The sequence below is a fragment of the Rhea americana genome, unplaced genomic scaffold (assembly GCF_003343005.1).
Source record: "Rhea americana isolate MKP2758 unplaced genomic scaffold, rheAme1 scaffold_50, whole genome shotgun sequence".
Classification (NCBI taxonomy): Eukaryota; Metazoa; Chordata; class Aves; order Rheiformes; family Rheidae; genus Rhea; species Rhea americana.
The window spans coordinates 3,757,263-3,776,298 of NW_028186646.1; the positions used below are offsets into that span (position 1 = coordinate 3,757,263).

General features: G+C 35.0%; 1 protein-coding gene across 4 annotated transcripts in view; it reads left to right on the top strand.

The window, feature by feature from the left end:
* ESYT2 (extended synaptotagmin 2) overlaps window positions 1-19,036 on the top strand; it is a 97,161-nt gene that overhangs the window by 52,353 nt on the left and 25,772 nt on the right. For 3 of the 4 annotated variants that reach the window (XM_085317702.1, XM_085317699.1, XM_085317700.1), the window contains exons 7-13: window positions 7,331-7,386; window positions 13,246-13,366; window positions 14,065-14,241; window positions 14,653-14,735; window positions 15,989-16,037; window positions 16,695-16,784; window positions 17,289-17,384. In XM_085317702.1, the coding sequence (XP_085173828.1) occupies window positions 7,331-7,386; window positions 13,246-13,366; window positions 14,065-14,241; window positions 14,653-14,735; window positions 15,989-16,037; window positions 16,695-16,784; window positions 17,289-17,384 (672 nt within the window). The remainder of the gene's footprint in view (window positions 1-7,330; window positions 7,387-13,245; window positions 13,367-14,064; window positions 14,242-14,652; window positions 14,736-15,988; window positions 16,038-16,694; window positions 16,785-17,288; window positions 17,385-19,036) is intronic. The other variant, XM_085317701.1, reaches the window with a different exon arrangement.

Consider the following 19,036-nt stretch of genomic DNA (forward strand, 5'->3'; position numbering starts at 1 on the left):
ATGCTGTTTATAAATACAAGATAAAATTCAGTAAATACTTGGAACTTATACCTTATACTAGGATTTCCACCACATAACATAATATGCAGCATGATTATAACATCATGTGCAATTCTAGCAGAATGTTTAATTTGATAAATTCTAAAATTGTATTGACCTGTGATGGGATCATAAGTCAGCCAGGGTTCTGAGGTACCCCCAAAACACTTTTAATCACTGAGTTTTATTTATAAAAGAATAAATCAAAGTAGCTTTTAAAATGGAATTCAGGTCTGTTGAAGTTAGTTTTCAGACTTTACTAGTTGGTTCTGGTTTTGAACGTTTCTCTGTTTCCAGGGCACAAAACCCCCAGAAAGGAAAGGAAAGAAGGTGCTAAATCAATAGCCCTTGCTCTACAGCTGTTCTTATTCTCCTCAGACTTCTCACTGTCTCTTTTCATGTTAACGTCTTATAGTTTGATATTGCTTCTGATTCTCTGCTTGTCTCTCACTGTGAACACTCCTCTGCTGAGTAGGTTTGGTTGCTCTCAGGAGAGCTGTAATTTCAGCCTCTTAACTAGGCAGTCCCCCAGTCGGACATGCGGTAGCTCAGGCCAGAGGAACTAGCGGTCTTTCTCTCTTTCCTTTCTGCTGTCCAGTTGTGAATACTTTTCTTAAAGAACAACATGTTGAAGTGTGAACAGTTAAAAATTATACTTTTTTCCCTGTGAACTTACTAGTAGTCCTGTGTGTTAGTGGTTCCAATCTGTTCCTTTAACTGTATGTTGACTCCTGTATCTGCCTCATAGCTCGACACCCCTCCTTCCCCCTTTGCCACTAGCTTGGGGCTGCCCCCAGTAAGCCCAAGCAGGCGGATAGCCTGAGCTTGGTACCCAGCCTGGATTTAGTGCTCATGAGTTTGGGTAGTGGAATGTGCTTCAGGGCTTTGACAGGTACAGTGGCAAAGTCACTGTAGGCCGTGAGTGCGTGTCCATCGCAGATATTTGGCGGTTTTAAACAATTGCTGGTTCTTCACCTGAAGATTTTATATTCCTCTCCCTTTTCCAAAAAGTATATAATAAAAGAGAACTAAGAAGTTTTTCTTTTATGGCTTGATGTGAGCACGCTTTAGTGTACTCAGTTTTCAGTTCAGAGCTTGGATAAGACAAAGTACTTGGTTTTCAAGGAGAAACTGTTAATCTTTTTTTCACTGATGGGAGCAGAGGAGGAGTTGAAATGACTTTGACTAATATGACAGCACGTAGTAGTTAATTACAAAACTGTAACCAGTGTCTGAAATCTCTCTGTAGGCCAGTGAGCTGGCTGGGTAACAGTCTCTGTTTGTTTGCAAGGCATGTCACCTCTCTGTTGTAATGAGTTGAGGAAAGACACAACACTTTCCAGCTACTGGCAGAGTTTCACTTGATGACAAATTCTGAACACAGTCTTTCCAGTGCCTTGTTAGTTTAGCTGCAGAGAACCAGCTGGCATTCCTTAAATTTAGCTAAAGAAAGAATTATATATTGCTCAAAGTGGTAACAGAGAAGGAAATGACATTGTTGAGCTATTTTTGACATTTATAGGCTAAGGTTTTTTTGTAAGATTTCCTATATTCAGTATTTCATAAAATGATTCATCAGCTGGCAATTTTGTTTACTTACTTTTTCTCTACTGTAGGACACTTTCATTTGAAAGCTTGGTGATGTTGTTTAGCTTGCTATCAGAAATTACAGATCTGTTTCCCCTCCTGCAAGCTACAATATGGTGATGTTCAAAATGCAAAATGAAAACCCCTGTTTGGCTGACCATGACTAGAAGGGTTCTGACTTACAGATGAAGCAATACGGTAGATTTAACTACTTCTGTAGGTACTGTGAGCTTCACTGACATCAGTGCAAATTTCTGTACTAGATACAGCAGATACAAGTTTTTTTTGGTCAGAGCTTGGTGTTGTTTTTTGGAAAGCTGTTCTTTTCTTACATTACAAAAGTTGTATTTTATGCTGGAGTCTGATTGTGTTTGGAAGCTAATAGTGCAGATCCAGAACAACCTTTGTGAGAGGGCTTCATGTGAAAGCAATATACAAAAAGGAGAAAACTTCTTTGTCACTAATTCTTACAGAGTAAGATTAGAGAGTTTGTGGTACTGCAGTGGTGTCAGTTATATTTCCCGATACTCCTAGTCCTTTCAGTTAGACCTGGAAAGGAAGCCCTGTAGTGGGCAAATGTAGGAAATCATGTCTCCAGGGAAAAAGTACCTTCAAAGTCCAAATAGTTAAGAGTTTGATTTGTGCTTGGAATTTGAAGGCTCGTATCCCTTCTAAAACATTTCATGGCTTAAGATTTATTTGCAAAGCTTTTCTATTAATCCTGTAAAGTGCTTAGCCTTAGTAATGTTTCCTGACTTTCTTAGCTCCAGATTTGAATGGAAAAACACTTAATGGTTCTGAAATTGAGCCCTTTCATTGTAATTATTTCTATCCAATAAGAGGGTGAATGAAAGTTTCTGATACTATATGCACTAATTGCATTTCTTCTCTAAATGGCCACTGTAAATGGTAGTAATTTCGCAGTTCCTTTGCATGATTAAGCCATGAAGCATGGAAAAATTAATGGAGTCTAAAGACAGATGATAGGATGAACTTGGTTGTGTTGTCTGTGAGAAGAGGTATGTAATAATACTCAAAGTATTGGCAATGAGGTCTTACATTGCACTATATGCATTTCGTATTCTATATTGCAATTTTTTAGAATGCTTTTTGGCCATGTTAACTAAAAATCTTTCAGTTGTACTCAGTGATATCTCTTTGGTAGGTAGTTTGTTGTTTTGTTCTGAGTTGCTGCGGTTAATATAGAAACCATTATGTTTCAGTCCAGTGTACGAGATATCTCTCAATTATGAATTTCAACATGCGTTACATTTCTCTGTTTAGTTTAGTTGAGTCTTTCTGAAGACAGTGAGGGACTTTGTAGTGTCAACTGTTTTATGCAATATGCCAAACAAAGATGTAAGGGAGTATGGTAGTTGCTAGAAAAAAAACACCAACAAAAAAATCAATATGAAATGCAAATTTTTTTTTTATTTTCCATTTATTCTGAAAATATCATTATGTAAAAACTGCTAAATGAGTGATGTAGATATGAATGCTTTAGGGAAATTGTTTTCAGATTTTTATGGTGTATATTCACTGTAATCCTATGAATAATTAAAAATTAGAAATCAATCATGTAGTAATAAATTTTAAGCAGTACAAAGTTCCATCTTCAAGAGTTCTGCTACTTTATGTATTTTTTAAGGTTAGACATAATTTCAAAACTTCATGTTATCAAAATTATGCTGAGTTAGTATTATGATCAGAACATGAGCACTAGTCTGAAAACACAAGCTGCAGCTAGCCTTATCAGCTACTACCCATCTACTTGTATGTAAAATTACTTTAAACATTTGTGGGATTGCGGGATTGTGGAAGTAATAGAAAGCCATAGTTGTTATTGTTGAGTTCTTCATACTGGTTTAATAATGTTTTTTGTTACGCTTGTTTTTCAGAGTAAGAATGAATACTAACTTTCAGAGAACAGTATGCCTAACTTTTTAAAAAATATATATACAATTTGTGTATTCTAAGGTACAGTTTGTGTTACAAAACTGTACAAGTGAAACAGCTCATCTCAAACCAATGTAAAGTAGCACCCAAAGCTTACAACAGAAGATCTTGTAACAGTTTTTCTTTGCATTTAAAAATGAAAAATTGTCAGCTTTGAACTGATATTCATACAGAAAAGAATTCATAACGTCTTTATTTAAAAAAAAAATTTAGCCTAATGTATGAGTTTTAGGTAAGATTGCATCCACTTTTGGAACATATTACTGACATTTAGCCTTGCTATAAGTTCCATAAATAGATGTGTCTTAGAAAACTGAGCCTCTCACCTACCTGAAGTGGAGCTCTTCCAATTCCATTGTTAACACTGCATTCCCGTGCTGAAAATGTTAATTACACAACTATTTTCTTAATATCTCTCGTGCTCAACTTCTAAGTGCTTGGCTGACAGCATGACTCAATTGATGAAGGTTTTGTATTCCAGAAGAGTATGAATCTAAAGGAGGAAAGGTTGAATTCTTGTGTGAACACTGGCTCTTGAGCAAACTGGGCAAATGATTTCAAACTTTTTGCTCAAAAATGAGACTGATTACCTAAGTCTTTTAACAGGATTTTCTAACAAAATTTGGTGGTGTTTAGAATTATGTGCTATTTGAGCTTTTGTTATGTTGATTATTAGAATATGTGCAATCAAGTAAGTGTGGTAAGTGGTGATGTGAATTTCAGAGCATATTAGCTCTTCTGTATTACCTGCTCAAGTGCTTCCTTTTTTTTTCTTACAGCGCATATAAGGTAGATTAACCTTTTCTTATTTAAAAACAATCTTTTTCTGCTAGTTCTCTGGTGGGAAATGTGCAAAAGCTAGTGTTAAGTCAAGATAGCTTTAAAAAGATAATGAATAAAAAATGGCACTGAAGCCAATGATATCTTCATTCTTTCAACCAAACAGTGATGAAAATCAGCAGTTTCTGTACTGAGTACGTTTTTAAGCTGCTCACACTACAGCAAATGCTAATAGATATTAATGATAATATTTAGTACTTTTAAGATTCTGGCAGTGTAGTCTCAGATATGAAAAGTAAATGAACAAGTAAATTGTTTAGACTCAATTCATTAGCCTAGACATAGGCATCTAGTGTGATTCCCTGTAGTATCTGAGACTGACAGATGAGAGACAGGACCTCTGAACTCTTGGAGAGACAACTGAATAGGATTCTCCTGTGATGGTGAAGGCTGGAAGCTTTTTCACAGCAGAAGGATGGCTCTTGTTCCACCTGCAGATGCAGCTGCAGAACAGATTCAGTGCTCACATAGATGAAGGGCTGGGAGCTTTGTCAAACAGCATCTGAACCAGCAGATCCTGAGTCCTGAGCCACACAGCAGCAGCTGGAGGAAGCAGCAAGTGATAGTAGTGGGCCACTCCCTGCTGCAGGGGATGGATGGTCCCCAACTGCTCTCCTGACCTGTCATCTGAGTCTCAGACTTGGGTGGCAGGAAAGGCTTCTACTGGAGCAGTGACAGCAAAAGTAAAACTGGGGGGGGGGGGGGGGGAGGAAAGCTAGGGAAAAGTGGGAAAATACGGATCCACTGCTGGGGCAGGAGGCTTGGTGACAAAGGGCATAGAAAATGTCCAGATACTCGATGCCTTCTTTGCCTTGATCCATGGCTGTCTTTCATTTTGGAATATTCAGTTACTGAATCATAATACTGTGCCATTGAAGAAAGAGTAATAAGTATCTGTAAATCTTTCCCTGATTTTATTTGACATTAAAAGTTAAATGGCTAAAACTATTGGAATATAAGCAATTTTGTCTTTCTGTTAAAAAAAATAAAATTAAAAAAAAAAATCCTGGAAATGAATCAAAATCCACGGTGATCCATTTTGTTTTCTCAGTACTGGGAATTTTAAGTTAATTTTCACTTTTTTTCCTGTAATTCACAGCTTTTAGAAATTAACTGAATCATAATACTGTGCCATTGAAGAAAGAGTAATAAGTATCTGTAAATCTTTCCCTGATTTTTCTGTTTAATTGCTGGTTAGTTAGGCTAGTGCTTAACAAATAAAGCTGTTGAAATATTTGACTACTATTACAAAAGTACATTAAGTAACAGTGCTCCTTATGTAAGTACAGGTATTGTGTGTTATCTTTAGCCTAAGTATTCACAAAGGAAATCACTAATTAAACTATTAATAGATTCTTTATAAAGAATGGTATGTGCTAGTTTTTAAATGGAAAATTAATAAAGAGTGATTCCTCTTGCTTTTTTGTATAAAGATGCAACATAGCTGCTCCTAGAAATCTGTTTTTTTGTTTCAACATTTAACTGAACTGCCATGATTAGTTCCTCAGTTGAGGAATCTCAAAACCTTTTATTATTTTTTTTTCACGCTGTCATTATTAGATAGGATTAATTGGGTTTTGAAGCGAAGGAAGTATGTATGATCTAGCATTGAGCTGTCATTATTAATCCCTGTGATTATTTTTGAGGATTTTTCTCACTACAGTATCTAATCCTACTGATGCTTTTCTTCTCTTCCCCATTAATGGTAGAATGGTTTTATTTCTCAGTGAAACAATCTCCTATGTATTTGCGGACTGATTTAGGTCTTCCTTCTGTCTTCTCAAACATGGTTCTTCATTCTTTCCCTGTTGTTTTCTAGGAATCTGGTAATTTTTCCACTCTCAAATGGGGCTCCTCATTGGTCCACATTTCCTAATATCTAGTACTGGAAACTATACGCTGCCCCTGCTGAGGAGTTATCGTTATGGACTAGAGTGGAAGGATTATTTCATTTATCCTACAGGCTATATGCATGCTTATTGTGCCTAGTTTGCTGCTTTGGCTAGCGCGTGGCATCATTTGCTCAAGTTAGCTTCTAATTCCCCAGAGCCTTTTCTGTAGAGCTTCTGCCTAGTCTGTTTACTCTCCTGCATTTGTACAGATGATCAATCTTTCATTTGTCCCCCTTGAAAATCATCTTGTTTTTTAGTACTTTGTTTTGCTATGGTTATCAAGATTTCAATTTTTTCCCTGTTCTCCAGTGTGCTCTGTGATACCTCTCTGTATGGTGTTATCCCTATTCATTAAGGAAAATACTGAATAGAACGTAACCCAGGACAGCTCTTGACAGAATTCCATGCTGTGACAGTGAACCATTGATAACTATCACCTGTAACTTTTGCAAAAAAATCTACTCTCTTGTTAATCAAAATTGCACTTTTTTTAGCATCTTCTGGGAATCAAAGAAGAAATGTTGAAAGCCTTAATCAAGCTAGATACTGTCTATTTCTTTCCCATTTAATGTCCAGTTACTCTATTGCACAAGGATATTAGATTAGTTTATTCTGATCTGTTTGCAAATTGATATTGGTAACTGTTCGTTTGGAAAAATATTTCTAAAAAGCAAGACCATATTCTATAGTTTGGTGTTGGTTGTATGTGGTAGATACGTCATACATGTGTATACGGCTGTGTGTGTATAAATATGTCTATGTGTACATGTTCATACGTATAAAATATATAAATAAAAGGTGGGTAAGAGGATGTGAGTTTGGGTTTTTTTTTTCCTCCTGGTTTAAAAGTTAAATGGCTAAAACTATTGGAATATAAGCAATTTTGTCTTTCTGTTAAAAAAATAAAATTAAAAAAAAAAATCCTGGAAATGAATCAAAATCCACGGTGATCCATTTTGTTTTCTCAGTACTGGGAATTTTAAGTTAATTTTCACTTTTTTTCCTGTAATTCACAGCTTTTAGAAATTAACTGGACTGGACTGACCAATCTTCTGGATGTTCCAGGGCTGAAGTGAGTATATGTAACAGTATTGGAATACTTCTTTTTCAAAAAATAAAATTCAGAAAATCTGAAAATCATCAGTTGTATGTACATGCTACATGCATTTAGGCTGAATGACTCAGGAGACTTACCTCCTGGTTAAGATTTATATGAAATTGCAGAATATGGAAAATGTATTTGTAAAAAGGGTATAGGAAAAAGAGGTCTGTCTAACAGATCTTTCTAAAATACTTTAAAAAGATAATTTTTAGCTTTCTTTTTTAGTGGTCTCAGCCTTTCCGGATTACCAGTCTTGTGGATTTCCTATCTGCCTAGCTCTCAGAACACTGGAATGACAAAGAACCTTATTCTTCATACCGTGTATTCATAACATCTTAGTTTATAGTTTTGTATGCATATAAATGCCCAGTTGTTTGTGTAAAGGTAATAGAAAATACATTAAGGCAAAATCAAGTTAAATAGACTTTCTAAACTTTTTGAGTATTTCTTTCAAAACTTTCATTTTTTTAATGTGATAATCAGATAAAGTAGTGAAAATATTGACTATAGCTAGAAGAATCACAAACGGTGGTCACGATTCAGAACTCTGTGAAATAGTAAATGGTTAAAAAGAAACAAATGAAAATAAAAATGAAGAAGAGAAAGCCAAGTTGTTTTGGCTTTGCACTATTGCAGTCCTGGTGAGATCAAAGCCATTTATAAATTTCAAGTTATAATTACCTGGATTTTTTAATATTAAAGAAAACAGCTAATGGGCTAATAATTGGGTTTGATATACACTTGGGTTTTGTGACTAGCCTTTTTATTTGATCCAGACTTTAGAAAGTTAGCTGGTTCCAGGATCGTTTTCTGTTGTTTGAAAGGAAGAGTTTGAATTTAGGAATTAGGAATCCTTTAGTGCTCAATGGTATGACTAAAACAATTTTTGCTTTGCTTAGACATTTGAAGCTGTTCTAGGAAATCCCAGCTGAACAGGTTGAAATTAGAACTCGTGTTAAGTAGGTTAATGGCTGCCAAAATTGCTTATGTTTCAAGCGTGGTTACGACTGCTGAAGAAGAAAGAGGTTTTCTTCATGAGTGAGAAAATGGTTTCCAAAATACAGCTCCTGAGTAATAATTTGCTATTTTGAGGTAACGCTAACAAAGTTGCATTTAGTACTTAAGTTTACTAGGCTCCTGAGATTCATATCCTTCTACATATTTACTTGACTGAAAAAACAAAAACTTCAAATGTAAACAAAGTCTTATTAAATATCTCAAGTTTATGGTTTCCGGAGCAACCAAGCGTGGCCACATACATGTATAATAACTGCAATCTAGAGTTGGTATAGTTTCTATGGCAACTGTAACTGAGGTGACTCATTTCTGCCTTGCCAGTAAATTTCTTCAGAGCTGTATTTTTCTTGACTTTAAAGATAGATTGTAGATCTTCATATGACAATTTGACATATTGTGTTGGTTATAAGCAAAGACGAACACGAGTGCTGTGGACACAGGTACCTCTCTAGTCCTATAGCTGTTAGCTACATGCTAAACTGCTTCCTTGTACTCTCTTCGCAAATGATTTCTGCCACATTTCTTCATTTGCTGCTGGAAGCTTCCCTGTCAGCTGTTAACAACTTCCATTGCTCTTTCCTTATGACTGCACTAGGAAAAGGACACAAAAGGAGGAGTGGAATTAAAATCTGTATGTGAAAGGAGGCAGCGAGAAGCCTCGTGTGCTGTCAGGAGTTGTTTTGGGTAGCAGAAAGATGAGTTCTGTTACAGTTAGTTGAGACAGCGTAAAAGTAATCCCTGCAGTCCGAGATGTGCTGTCTCTGCAGGATGAAGAGAAGAAAATGAAGGAAAAGTCAGAGTTGCTATGCTGTCGCAAAAAATTAGTAAGTGTTGCTAAATGTGAATAGAGAGCAATGCAACGAGTAGGTAACTGTCAAATATTTTCCACAGGAGTTTGTTCTTGCAAATGGTTTCAAAAGCTCAATTCTGTCTAAAGCATTTGATATTGCTCTAATATCCCTGAACTGCAAAAATAATTTTTCTATTATCATAACTAAGAATAAATGATTTAAGAGTTTTTAGGATGCTGAGAAAAACAGCTGACTATCAATGATGCATCCAGTTAAGGGTTTGAATTGATACTAATTTCTGTATTGTTTGATCAGTGGTTTCTGTTTCTTTGTAGTCCATAGATTATTCTTAGTCTTTTAAATAAAAATACTGTCATTTTGCCTTGTACTGATAAAGAATCCTTCTCAACTGGTAGTGTTCCAGTTGTCTAATGTGTGGTAGAGGTATTACATGTAAGTTTGATGCATTTTGAAAGTGTCTGTTATTTTAGTGTTCATTAATTCGTAACGTGGAAAATTCAGTATTCTTTTTCAGCTCTCCATTCTTTGGAAATTGAGTATCTGCTTCCTCATATATGAGCCTGGTTTCTTTCCGGAAAATTCTATCATGCCCATTCATTCATTCAGATTCATTTCTCAGATGTTTTAGTGAAATTAGTCTTTCTGTTGGGATAAAATAGTGAGAAAGACCTTCTGAATTGTAAAACTGAGGTTTGGTCCTAGTGTAGATGATTGTGAATCCTACAAGTGACTAAGCTGTGCTATCTTTCAGGCATTTCTTATTATTATTTAAGGAAATTTCTTGTAGTTCTCCATTTGAATATGAATTAATACCTCTGAACTTTCTGCTAGATCTAGGATAGATTTATTTATGCCTACAACTTACTTCATAATATATGTGATTTTAATTAAATTACTAAGGAAGGGCATGATCACCTTTCCTTCAAAGTAGGTAGATATGGCATAACTGACTCTCTTGCACTGCTCTTATTTGCTGTTCTCTGACCTAGGTCAGAGAGTTTTATCTAGTAATTGTCCTTGCTTCAGGTATGTGCTTTACAGAAGATAAAGCTTTCTCTCCTTACCAGGTAGGGAAGTTAACAAAAGCAGCAACAGAACAAATCTGATATCTGAAGACCTAACATCTGCTGGAGATGTGTCATCAGACTTGTATTTTGAAAAGCTCTTCCTGCAACATATGCTTGTTGCTCTTGTAGTTACCATCACCTCAGATCTTTTCCTTTGAATGTTAAAAGTGCTTGAGAATTTTGTCTTTTATCTCAAGCCTAGTAAAAGGTAGGAGCTAATTTCCTGGCCCATTTCACGGAATGTTTAGCACTCATAAGTTCAAAACTTGAAGTTTAGCAAAACTGAATTGAGAAAGATTAAAAAGCTAGGTGTTACAACGATGACTAAAGGAAGCTGCTTATCTTCACAGAATTATCTTGTGGTATTAGTTGCCTTAGGAAACTAAATTTATAGGATTTCAGTGTTCATGCATAGTATCATTTGTGAACGTAACTGGATAAATTGGGATCTAGCAAAAGGAAGGAAAATGAACACTCCTGTTTTAGGACATATATGAATGAATGCTCGGGATTTGAGAGGAAGCACTTCCTCTGAGCAGTATATTAGCCTAATTGCCCAATGTAGTCTCTTTCAGAGTAAAAAAATACAGGTCTGCATAGACCTATGCATTGATCTTCCTGCAGCCTTGTTTCCTCTATTCTAGTGTATTGGATGCCATTAAAAGGTCAGTCATGTTCTATCATATAATAATAGTTTCTCTAGGTTTACAGTTGAAGTGATGAAGAAAACTGCCACAGATAAAATAGGTGCAGTGACTAGTCTGTAAATGAATTTTTGTGGCAACTGCTGCCAAAAAAAATACTGCTTTTTGTATAACCTAAAGATTTGTAAGCAAATAAACAAAGCAGCATTGTTACAGCCAAATAATTGGATGTAGAGGGGACCACCTGCTCTTCCTAGTTAAATGAATTGGCCAGACAAGATACTACCTCTTCCAACAAACCTTGCTTTTGTTGATTGTATCAGTAGTATATTTTTTTTTCCTAATCAGTATTAGTGTTACATTTTTGAGGCCAGTAGCCTGTTTTCTTATGTTCTGGATTTACCATTCTTTTCTTCTTGGAGTAATAAATATAGCAAATCTAGTTTTGTTATAATTTAGTAATGACAAGCGCAGAAGGAAAATATTTGAGGTTAACTAGTAATACTCCACCCATTACGGTTCAGTCTGTAATCACAAGTTCTTGTTATTGTTTTACCATTAAGTATTTATTATGTTGTGTTTTATTTTGAACTCTAAAACCTCTCATTATGGGCTAAAATTTCTCAAGAATATAGTTTTAGTCTTCATATGGGAATTTCACCTACTATGGGATTTTTACCTACTGTGCCTCAACTCTTTTAGCTGGTGACCAAGCACCCAACACAGATAGAAACTTTCTCTTAGGAGTTTAATATGCTTTAGTGATACACAAGTTTCAGTGAAATGTTTTAGTGAGAGAAATTTCATGCAGATGTCTCCCTTACAAATTAGAGACCAGGTTTCTGGTGTAGATTCCTGTGTATGAGTTAAGGGAAGAGTTCAGCTTGACAAGGTATAGTGCTTACTCTTCCTAGACCTTCCTAATGGGTGCCTTTGTGGTGGAGCAGGGCAGCCAAGGGGATATAAGCTGTACAGGTTGCAGGTCTCTAGTATTAAGCATCAATGCAAATTTAAAATGAGCCAGGTTGTATTTCGTGGATCAGTTCTGTTACCCTTCTCTACTATACTATGTTTGTTGTTTGTCAGTAAATTTTCTTTCCAGAAAAGAAACGTAAGTATGTATTATGCTACAGTGTAACTTTCATGTTCCTGTAAGTATGCCAGGTGCAGAATCAGAACCACTCCCAAGTGCAGATCCAATCTTAGAGAAACTTCTCCAGGTGATTCCACACAATAATGTTCTTAATAATTAAACATCTTATGTTATCTATATCTTAATTTCAGAAAGACTTTAGAAGGAGTCTTAAAGCAAGTGTATTTACTAGGAGAAATCACATGTGCAGTTTATCCCTGGAGCTGTAGCAAGAGTGCAGCTGTAATTCAGAAATACCTTTGGTATTTTTTGGCACTGCCTCTCAGACCTTTGGCACGTGCCACTGAACTCTGCCTAGGTGCTTGCAATCTATGGTGAACTGCACCACTGCAGTTCTACATTTTTGCCAGTGTAGGCAATGCAGGTAAACAGTGGTGTTTGTCTGACAACAAATCAGTATATTTCAGTTCATACCCAACTGGGTGAACTTTGAGCTTAGGAGATTTTTTATGTGGGAGGAGAAGAGGGGAAGGGAAGGTCGGGGCTGGGTTTTTAATGATTTGTTACCAGTGATTGTATTGCCGCTCCCTTTTTGCCAGCATAAAACCTGTTTTGCCTGAAATAGGCTCTATTTTACTTGTTCACAGAGCGTGTTTTCTTTGTGTTTGTTTTGAGTGACAGTCTAATTTCCTAAAAATATAGCAGTGCCTAACTTTCAGAGGTGGTTAAATCATTACTGAAGTACAAAAGTAGATACCAGATAACTGTTTCGTTAACATGTAATGGAGACAAGTAGCCTTATGCAATAGCTTTTTAATCTGAGTAATTTAGAGGGAGGTGTAAAGTAGTTGCAGTGGCAGAAAAATGAGAACTTAATAGTTCTGTTTCTGTGTCCTGTTTCTGCTATTTTGTATCAACTGCTTCCACCTGGTGGCCCTTTTGGCAGGAATCCTGTCTCAAAAAAAACAAAAAAAAATAAAAAATCCCCCCCAAAAAAAAACAAAAAACCCCCCCAAAAAAACAGATGTTTCTTCTAGTTGAAAACAAGGTTAGGCTGTTAAGCAGCAAAATGATACAGGCTAAAAAGGAGATCCTGTAAAATTTCGTGTTCAAGCAGCCTCAACATACTAGTGTGACATAAAACATGTTTAAAATTAATTCTCATGAAGTAACTGATGGTTTCTTTTTTCTGATAGTGGCTTGTCAGATACAATAATATTGGATATAATATCCAATTACCTGGTCCTTCCAAATAGAATTACAGTCCCCCTTGTCAGTGAAGTGCAGCTCGCTCAGTTGCGGTTTCCTATACCAAAGGTAAGGATGTTTCTATTAATTATAATTTGGATTTTTTTTGTAGTATTGATTTTTAAAGATAGGCACATACGTGTGAATTTCTAAATATAGTTATTGCAATAGTACACAATATCATGAATCCAGTCACTTAAAAATAAACAATTCCTTTTATAATTTCTATGGAGTTAATGCTTGATAACAACAAAAATAAGGAGAAGGTTATTTTTCTGGCTTGCAAGAATCTTTCATGCATTACCCATGAAGAATAATTGAATTGTATAAACTAAAAATTAAGTAGTATGTGTTTTATATTATCTCAAATTATTGTTAGTGCTCGTCACTAAAAAATTGTTACTGCTTATTACTACTCATTTCCAATACTGTGGAATTTCTTGATATAACTGGCATGTTTCTGATTGCTGATGACTTTTTTTCTTTTCAGGAATCTTTAAGTATGTTGTGTATGTGGATCATCATTGATACCCTTCAATTTACTGTGTCCGGTCTTGCTTTCTGCAAGTAGTAGGAATCCAAAACAGAATTATTCTTGTTACAAAATATTTGGAATACAGAATAGTATCCAAATTAGGAGATAAGCTTCATGTTAAGGAAATAGCAATTGAGCATTTAAAAAATATATTGCATGAATTGTGGTAACATAAAAATCTATTTACATAGTAACCTGAAGAGCAAACATTTTTTTTTTTTTCCTTTTTCAGGGTGTTCTAAGGATACACTTCATTGAAGCTCAGGACCTGGAAGGGAAAGATACCTACTTAAAAGGGATTGTCAAAGGAAAGTCAGATCCTTATGGAATCATCCGTGTGGGCAACCAGATTTTCCAAAGCAAGGTCATCAAAGAAAATCTCAATCCTAAGTGGAATGAAGTTTATGAGGTATAATCAGTTTAAAAAATCATATTGTTTGTTCTGTAAAGGTGTCTTCTAAAGTCTTTTACTAAATTAAATATTCTGAATATTTCTTTAAGAAATTTCTTAATGTTTCCCTATAAAACCCCAAAGTTCTGTAACAAAACAAACTCTGTATTGATTTGTAAATTTTTTTTCTAGACTGAGCCTCAAGTCTAAAAATCAGCCTTAGTCCCTTAATATCAATGAATCATATCTCAAAAGCTCTTAAATTGCCTTGTTCATAATAAATTGCATATTTTTACAGCATTTACTTATTGACGTGTGCTAATAAATTCACAGAAGCACTGCAATTTAATATTTCATTGTTACTTTGACATTCACTAAAGCTAGTTTGTTTTGCTATTGATGGTGCCATCTGTGTTACTATATTTCTAGGCCTTAGTGTATGAACATCCAGGACAAGAGCTAGAGATTGAGCTTTTTGATGAAGATCCAGATAAAGATGACTTCCTGGGAAGGTAAATGTTATGGAATATATGCTTTTAGGTATTTACAAAGAGATTAAATATTTTGATGTAATATTTTTTATTGTATTTTTATTTCTGCTATTTTATTCAATTTATAAATTACATATCTCTTAATTCTGATAGTAAATAGCTTCCTAGTTTTTTGGACTGCTCATCTATATAAATAGATGTGTTAAAAATGTGCATGGGGTCTATGTGTGTATGTACATATATGTATTTATACAAAAATAAGGTAAGTGTTGTGTGTATCCAGAAAGAAAAGTTTTTTTAAAATAAATTAACCCTACTTGCTTTAATGTTTTTAACCTAGCATGAAATCCTGATTATTTGCTCAGTCAAGATTGATAAAGTTTTGTAATTGTGTGTCATTTTCATCTTCATATTTTTAAAATGGCTAACTCAGATCTAAAAGCTGATCTTAGCAGTTTGATTAAAAAAAATAATTTTGCTATAATGCTTTTAGAAACATTGCTCACTATTAGCTTCCATAGGCCTACCTCTAGTGTTTACCCATAAACATATTTGGGTTTTAGTCAGCTTCTTTCTCCAGTAATTTGTCACCTTTATTTCTTGCAGAATTTTGGAGCTTCCCATTGTTGCTTTCCATACAGAGTAGAACTCCCTTATCTTTCCAGCTCCTTCTCTCTTAACAGGAGCAACAGTACCTACTTCTCTTCTCATTTATTTAAAGAAGTAGGTAGTACCAAGGCTTCTTTTCTTTGCACTTCCCTAATCTCACACTGAAGGGGGGGAAAAAAAAGTAGCAGCTTAATCATAATGGGTACATCAGTACTAGTAAAATGAAAGGCCAAGGCAAATGTTCTTGGACTGGCATGCAGCTGTCTGTACTGCTTAATTTTTAGCACACTCCTAGCCAATGCCAAAGCATGAAATGGGTCAATAGCGTATGTCCAGGGGCTATTTCCAATGGGTAGTTTGGATGTGGTCACTATTTTGAGAGTTTAGTCATATGTATGTGAGCCACAATGTGCCAGTTACCCTTCAAGCTACAAAATGGGCTCTAGTATAGGTGTATTTTCTATTATTCCATATCCCTCCTATTTCAGCTATTTCGTTCCCAACTTCTTCGTCTATTGCTGGCTAAAAGAATATAATTGTTTGCTCTTTTGCTCTCAGTAGAAGCCTCAATACTGAGCAGGCACGGTAGGGGTGGGGTCAGTTTTGTATTGCTTTTTTGCTTCGCCCCTAAAATGCTGTGGAATTATTTTTGTTGTTTTTTCTAGTCTGATGATAGATTTAATTGAAGTTGAGAAGGAGCGTCTTTTAGATGAGGTAAGTATTTGGTAAGTTTTGATTAAAAATATATATATATGCTGTATGTCTACTTGTTCATTTTAGAGATGGTTCCAGTATCCCTTATATGCATGAACAGCCCTAAAGCTATAAAAATAGACTCCCTGATCATAACTGGAGTGGTTTAGAGGATATCTGAATTGGTGAAAGAACAATGCCATTCTTCTTTTGTCTTGGCATTTAATATCAGTACTATGTAAATGTAAAAAAAACCAGTGATCTATATATTTGGCAAGGATTTTTTTTCTTCCAGGAGACAACTGTTTGCCTGAATTAACTACTATTAGACTTACACTAATTAAACTAACTTACTGGAAAATGAAAGTTTTTTCCTAGATGTAAGTGAGATTTTTATATTAATGCTACCCAGGGCTTGTATTTCAAGAACAGACTTAAAGAACTGATATCTTAGAATGTATGCATGATCGTTCTTGTATTATGCAGCTGAGTAGCTATTCTTTGTCTTAATACTTAGTGTGACTTTTAAACAATGAATTGAGTCTTTTCAGGTTATACAGATTTCAACTCTACTGAATTTCTGCTGTGGTTTAACATTTCTTAAATATCCTGAAGAGCCAATTACGGTCATATGTGTTTGGTGACGGGTTATTTCACATTACTTTGCTTAACTTTTAGTGGTTTACTTTGGATGAAGTGTCCAAAGGAAAATTGCATTTAAAACTGGAATGGCTCACATTGATGCCAACTGCTGAAAATCTAGACAAGGTATTAAAGGAACACATTATATTTTATCCTAATATTACTTTTTTCTTTGTTAAAAAATACAAGTAACTTAATTCTGTAGCTGTCATAAATTCAGATAAACCTGTAATTTTTTTCTAATGTAACTTTCTTTACAACACATCAGATAATCATACCTGACAGAGTGCTTTTGTGGCATGAGATTTTAAAAGGCTACTTTTTCTTCTCTTAATGTTATAGTTTGAGAATATCCGCTGGCTTTTCATTAGATTGGGAGATAAATTTGACCATGATACGTAATTTGTCCAATTAAATAATAAAAAAAAAAAAAGCCTAGGAGTTGGGTTGAAGTTCATTGAAAATCTATATTTGTTAATATATAGTCATTAAAAGTTATTGGGTTTAAGTGCATTTGTGAATGTTTGGGTTTGGGGAGATATTCTTAAAGTATTTTTCAGCGATGGGGCAGAAATGATACCATGCTATTTGATTTGCAGAAGGCAGTTCACAATATATTTTTTGGTTTAGGTGCTAACAAGCATTAGAGCTGATAAAGACCAAGCCAACGATGGGCTTTCTTCTGCATTGCTTATTCTGTATTTGGACTCGGCAAGAAACCTGCCCGTAAGTCATATTCTGATAGATGCCCATTGTCATGGGTATCTCTTGCTTACTTCCAGCATGTCTTGCTTGATAATGTGCCACACTGCTTCACTAACACACATTATGCTATGTTTTCTCTACTGTTCTCGTTTCAAAAACATGTAATGTAAGGTCCACATTTCTAGTAGTATGGTATTACAGAGATATATCTAATAAACTGTTACTCTTTAATCTGTGTGAATTTTCTTTAAAGAATGCTCCTTTCCTGGACTTGAGAGGCTGCATGTTTTTATTATTCAATGTTTTCCATAAATAGTATGGAATCAACATGGGGAATTGAAAAAAACTAACAGGGAAAAAGGAAGGTTACTTCCTTGAGCTCAGGTAAACTTGCTTGCTTTGGTTTAGGATATCTGTGGTAGATCTGAAAGTGCTGAAGAAATGAAACGAAATTAATTCATCCTGTTGATGTTACAGAGGCAGAATATTTGTATGTGATTTTTTTTTTAGGTTGTCATTTGAAATATCTTTTATTTGCATGTGCAAAACACACACACACAAATAAAACATCCTGTTTTTGTTGTTCTGTGGATTATACTAGGAGAGTGTGAAATAGCTTGTTATGACAAGCAGAGATTATTTTGTACTTTATTTCAAGTTAGTAAATTACTGTTCATGGTTGCAAAGAGTAGTAAGAGTAAAGTAAAGCATACCACAAAAAAGAGATGTGAAACATAACACTGAGTTTTGCTGTTTTTTCAGTATTATTTGATGAGAAATTCTGGAAGTGTTCACCGTCAGAGTAAAGTTTTCAAGCCTCAAGGGTTTTTTGGGGTGCATTTTGCAAATTTCTACACTCAAATTCCAACTAAAATGTAGTCTCAAACAGAGGAGTAACAAATGAAAGCATAGCAGCCTAAGCAATTTCCATCACTGAGTAGTGATTTCATACAGTAAACACAGTGTGTTTGAAGCTGCGTAGAGCCAGATTTGCTAATGGTAGTAATAGCTGTTTTAGAAGCTAAAGACGTGTAGATCACTTGGATTCAAGTCCTGCCTTATCTTTTTAACCTCACTATGTTGAACTGAAGGAGAAATCTGTAACTTAGCAGAAATGAGTAGAATTCAAGGATACTGCTGCAGTTCAGTTAACTGATGTACTTAGTATTAAATTCAGAATATTGCAATACAGAAGAATATCTGTCTTTTGTGCTAACTTAAAAAGAACCCACGTTTGTTTTTCCTTTTTCACCTACGGGATTTTACTCAAACTGTTTTGAGTTTAATATTTTTGTTAAAATGCAGTAAAACCTGTTATGTAAATTGAGTAGTTCTCATCCACAATTTTCTATTTTTTGATATAACCTTGGTTTTCTGTGTTAGTCTAGCTTTCTCAGTAACTGGTTAGAGGCTTTGCCTTAAATTTTTCTCTCTAGCAAATACTCAGTAACATGTCTACTTCCCTTAGAAAGATTAGGTTATAAATCTTGAGTTCTACTTTTTGGGACAGCATTTTCATTTCAGTGTCTTAGTGTGTAAATAATTATTACCTGTAATGGGTAGATCTCTAAACTTTAGGGCAACCGAGGCACAGAAAAGGGAATTTCCTTGCACAAAGCTGCCTAGTTAGCAAACCTGGAAATAGTCTCCCAAATTTGATTGTTCTGTCTGCT